General features: G+C 55.9%; 1 protein-coding gene across 1 annotated transcript in view; it reads right to left on the minus strand.

The window, feature by feature from the left end:
- RASSF5 (Ras association domain family member 5) overlaps window positions 1-1,670 on the minus strand; it is a 32,539-nt gene extending 30,869 nt beyond the window's left edge. Inside the window, exon 1 of the mRNA XM_006754391.2 lies at window positions 1,317-1,670. Within this exon, the coding sequence (XP_006754454.1) occupies window positions 1,317-1,436 (120 nt within the window). The 5' untranslated portion in view covers window positions 1,437-1,670. The remainder of the gene's footprint in view (window positions 1-1,316) is intronic.
- Between the last annotated feature and the right edge of the window lie 3,790 nt (window positions 1,671-5,460).

Below are 5,460 nucleotides of genomic sequence, written 5' to 3' on the forward strand. Positions count from 1 at the left end.
GGCAAGAACCCCCAAGAGAGCAGGCACCTCCCTTCCCCAGCCATGCTGTTCTGCATAAGCCCCCTCTGCAGCCTACCCCCCACCCCACCACCATCCCTCCAGAACAAGCCCTGCTCTTCAGCCTCATGAGGGGCCCCCGGAGGACAGGCACGGGGTCGAGGGGCCAGTGTTAGGGGGCTCCTTCGAACACGAAAATCAAAACCTCTCCTTTGGTTCCCGTGTGTCCCCTCACAAGGGAAAGGGCCATTTTGTTTGACGCCGGGGAACCAGCAAATTGGGGACCTCCCCTCCCCCCGGGCAGGATGAGTTAGTAACCAAGGAGGCCTCAGCGCCGGGCCTGGGGAAGCTGGGGCTAATTCTACACGTACAGGACTGACGGCTCCATCGGTGATGAGCCTGCTCCTGCCCGTGACACTGACCAGCTCACTCCGGTCTACAAACAGCTCCTTTGGGGTCAGTTCTCCAAGGCGCTGGCGGAGCGCCTCTCCCATAAAGAATGAAACAGGTAGCCAGGCAGCGCTCTCACCACTCCGCCACAGACCAGGTCTGTGGCCCTTTGTTGGCTGTGCGGCCACTTGGGGAGGGGGGAGACCAGGGGAGGTGTGCGTGGTGTGGAGGGGCTGACAGCTTTAGGGAGCACAGAGGACCCCATTAGGAAACGCATGCAAATCCCTTTAGGTTCCGTCCAAGCCACCCAGGAAGTAAAAATGGTGGTGGGACAACCACCTAAGAAAGAAGTTTCCGTTGCTTCTGAAAACACCCTGGGCCTCTGCCAAGTAGCTGGACTGCGTCTTAAGCTGGTTTCTGGCCATTTGCAATAGGGAAGTCTCAACCTATGGAAGTTTATCCTGGGGGAGGGGGGGCGAAATCCACTTTCTATCTAGAGCTTCAAAGCTTGGATTTGGGGGGGTGGGGGCGGGAATGACGAAAGAAAGAAAAAGAAAAAAGGGAACAGTTGCCCATCACACTCCCAGCCCCAAGTGAACATGTGGCCAACCCCCCCCCTCCCCGCCCCCCAGTCAAGCGCGGTCCCCAGATTCTGGAGAGCCATTTTGCAGAGATCTAGGGACAGGAAATGCCTAACAGAGCGTGAGAAAGAGAACCTGTTTTGCTGGTGGTCCCCGAAGGGCTCTGGAACCAACCTCTGGTCTGCCCAGCCGAGTTCTAGAGGGCCCCCAGGCAGCTGCCCACCCACCCCAGTAGCACCTGGCTCTGCCTGTTTGCGGGGGCAACGCTGCCCTCCGAGACCACAGAGGGTGCCCCGCACGCATCCCCACCCCTGCCCAGGCAAGTCTCTCGAATCCGAGTAAGTTTACCTTCGCAGATTGTTTGCTCTGCACATTCTTGAAGAAGGTGGTCTTGGCCGTGAAGAAGCAGTCCTCCAGCTCCTCCTCCAGGCTGCAGTACCCACTGCTCATGCTGCTGTCCACCGTCATCTAGCCGCGCGCGGACCGCAGCGCACCGGCCGGGCCGCCCGGGGCTGCGCCTCCTGGAGCGCAGAGCGCCATCGCGACACCTCCCCCGCCTGCCTGCGCCTTTCCTGCCCGGGGCGGCCAGGGCGCCTCTGAAGCCACTTCCTCTCGCAAGGTTCCTCAAAGCAGCGCTCAGCTGTCACGGCGCCCCTCCCTCCCTGCGCCTCTCCACCCACTCGGTGCCACTGGACCTAGGGCACCTCAGGTCGGATTAAGGATGCAGGGGAGAAATAGACGAGAAGCTATGAATTGGAGTTACTAGCTCTTAGTGTGAATGCACTGGGAATCAGGGATCCCAGGTACATGCAATGAGAAACAGATTCAATCATTCTCATCACGATGATGCTCCCGTTCAGTGTGGAAGGTGCTATAAGGTCAACCGTCCCTCCTCCTTCCCCCTCCCCGCCCTCTCATTCCCTAAGCACTGGGTGCAGAAGCCTCCTCCATCATGGGAGTCAGAGAAGACACTGGAGAAGAAGGGAATCGGTACTTGGCCTGCCGGGAGAGCAGCAGTAGTTTTACTTGGAAATGCCAGAAGACTCTGCTGGGTGGGGGGTAGGGGGCGGGGCACAAGTATATGCAAATCACATGCAAAGTTATGGCAACCTGGAGAGAAGCAGCCCTTACAGCCAGGGACCTTGACCTCTGGGAGCCTCAGGGAACTGAAGGAGCACGTAGACAACACCCTGTTTGTGCATTTCCCTGACGGCCTGGCCAAGGGGGGGATTTGCCAGACCTTGTCCTTACCACCATGGACAGCTCATTTACATTTCCCCATCAGCCTGGGTGAAGGACACCCTTCACAGCAATTAGGGCACCCCACGCACGCCCCCTTCCCCGCCCCCCCCACAACTTCCCAGACCACGTTCGGACACAGTAATTACAGCTGCCAGTGTTCACACAAGGGCTGCATGTGCCAGGTAATTTACATGCAGCTTGCCATTTAACTTTCCCAACAGCCTGGAGGTAGAGATTATTATTCCCATTTTATGGATGAGGGAACGGAGGCTCAGGGTTACACAGCAGGACAGGTGTGCTGGGACAGACCCACAGCTGTGCTATTCTAGGGCCTATGCTCTTAGCTACTGCGATGCAGTCATTCAGCAGAGGTGGGACTGTGTCGATGTGCACTCTGCCATCTTTCCACCCAGTGCAGCCCGGAGTCCCAGAAAAAGAAGACAAAGCCTTCAGAGCCTGGGGATGCTGGGGCATTGTGCTCACGGGGTCTGATGGCCTGTGGACCCTCGGAGCCCCCGCGAGCGCCCGAGAGGGGTCCTCAGGGCCCTCTCCAGGTCTGTGTGGCTTTTCCCGCAGCTCCGAAACAATGCGGTCCTGGGCACAAGGTGGGCAGAGGGCTAGACTCAGCCCCGACACTAAGCGGCCAGCTCCATTGTAAGCTCTGGTTCCTTTTCTAAGGAGCCCACTCCCTCCTCCACCTTAGCCAAATCTGTGCTCCAGGAGGTTTCAAACTGCAGCCCAATTTGGCTCCATCCTCCCACACAGTCTTCCTCCCAGAAGCCTGTGAGGCCTGGCAGGCACGAGCTGGCGAGAGCTGAGAGCCAGCACCTAGCTGCTGGCCGCCTGGGCTCAGAAGGCCCTTCATACCCGGGGCTGCCTCCCGGGACAGGGAGGTAATGAGGGGGGCAGGGGGGGGCGGTGGCGAGGTGAGCTTCGGGCTGCTTGAGGGGGAAGAGCTGACGTTGATGGGGTTGAAAGCAGGTTCTGGCTTCGTCTGGAGCAATCTTTTCTTCAAATGAGCATTTTAGAAACTATTTTGGGGGAGCGGGGTTTTCCCCAGAGACAGTGCTTCAGGCAAGGAGGCTGGTATTGGCTTTGGCAGTACCTCCAAGTCCAATGCCAACAGGATGAGCCCTGCAAAGAGGGGACTCGGCAGGATCCCGGCCATCACTAACAGCCTACCTGCTTGGTCCAGCCAGCAAAGAAACACTCTTTTCCTTTGTAAGAGGGACTTCTTGCTCGGTGGGAATCCAATATTTCAGGGGAAAAAAACAGGCCCAGCGTCTCTGTGGCCGCACTGTGTCCTTGGAGTCACGCAGGGGCCTCTGCAGAGCCGCTGCAGTGTCACGCGTCACAATGTGCATCTTAAAATACAGCTAGTGCCTTTTTTAAAACAGCAAGCCGGAGCGCCCCGGGAGTCCGCACGGGCCCCTCCATGTGAGCCACACACCAGAAAGCCAGACGCGGTCAGGAAAGGCTCTAAGTGACATTGTGTTCTTTTCGGTGTCGCTCCGGGCCATCGCAAATATTATGAAATCGTGATGTCTCAACAGGGCTTTTCAAAGCCCTTTTATCAGCCATTGCTTCACGGAGGTTGCTCTAGAGCTTCGAGAGCAGCTACTGTCCCTTTTTCACAGATGAGGAAACCGAGGGGAGCCACATGTTCCACCACAGCTCAGTCTTTTCAGAGCCTCTTAACTCCCCGTTAGTGTGTCTCGGGCCCACATCACCTGTCGATGAATCTAGGCCCAGAGAATCTAGGCTCCTGGAAAAAGTCAGCAAAACAGACTGTGCTGGTGAGGACCCCGGGACAGAAGAAATCCGCAGTGAGCATATATAATGCCATAAGCTGGCCAGCCTCCAGGAGGAAAACCCAGGCTGAAGCCCCAGGGGTCCTAAAGAGAGAAGACTGGGTTCCTGTCAGTGTCCAGTGGCCCCTTTACTATGAATAACCAGCAGGAGCGATAACCTGGCAGGGGCGAGGGGGGTCAGTGGGGTGAAGGGGACACAGAGAGCCTCCTTTTATGCACCTGGAGGTGAACACACAAAGGATGGGAACCGGCTGTCCTTGTCCCTGGGCCCAGGAAGGGGGGTCTGCACCTTAAGCAGCACATCCAGAACCCTAAATCCATGGCATCCTGCTGGGGTTCAGGGGCCTCGTTGAAATGGTGAGTGGGTGACTTTCCCGCCCCAAAGGGTCAGATGATGAAAAGCATGACGTTAGCTTTCTTCCTTCTCCAATGCAACCTGACATGTGGCCGGATCCCACTGTGAGATCCTCCCCGTGGTTCTTTTTGCTCCAGAAAAGCTGTGACGTAAAGGCTGGTTCTCTACTCCCCGCTCCACCTCCAGCGTGAGCACGCTCCCTGCCGCTTTGTTGCCCAAGTTCCCCTTCTAGACCAAGATCTGATCACCGTTGTTGTAATGTAAAACCTTCTAGTCCATTATCAACTAATAACTATTGAATAACTACTGTGTGTCAAGATCTAGTTGCTTATTCTTTCATACAGCCATCTAACAAATATGTACTGAGCACCTTCTACATGGCAAGCGCTAGCCTCGGTGTTCAAGTTCAGGCTCGAATATGGCATAGTCCCCGCCTTCTCATAACGTGCAGTCTAGTAGGACATGAAATAAGAAATTATAATTAGACTCACTGAACTCTTACACATTTCATTATCTCAATCCTCACAGCCCTGCCAGAAGGTAACTTACAGGAGAGTAAACTGAGGTTCAGAGTGGTCACACAGCAAGTAAACAGTAGAATCAGATTGCAAACCCAGAGCCTCTGTGTCTGACAATTTTCCATTGTAACTGCTGTCCTTCCTCCAATGACTCCAGTCTGAGTGGGTCCTTCAATGCCGAGTCAACAGTTCACACTCATCTCCAGCCACGATCAAGGTTCCCTTGATTCACTTTCCCAGCAGCCACCCTGCCCTCTTGTGGTTCGGTTCTTGCCTGTCAATATCCTCCTCCTGACTTCCTGACCCATATTCGCCAATAACCACTACCTGCCTCTCCGAAGCAACCTTTCCAGGTGTCCTCTCTGGGTTGCATCTTAAGAACGCTACCTTCTACCCCGCGAAGAGCATTTGACAGCACGAAACCGACGGTGCACAGTGGAGAGCTCCATTTCTCCCCAGATGGCTTCCTGTTATAAGAGGCGAGCGGCTGCACACCGCTTAGGTTAGACTCGCAGAAGGTTCGCTTTCTCGGGGGTTCTAGCCCACACTGCACTTCTCTTGCTTGG

The sequence above is a fragment of the Myotis davidii genome, unplaced genomic scaffold, assembly GCF_000327345.1.
Source record: "Myotis davidii unplaced genomic scaffold, ASM32734v1 scaffold710, whole genome shotgun sequence".
NCBI classification, from domain to species: domain Eukaryota; kingdom Metazoa; phylum Chordata; class Mammalia; order Chiroptera; family Vespertilionidae; genus Myotis; species Myotis davidii.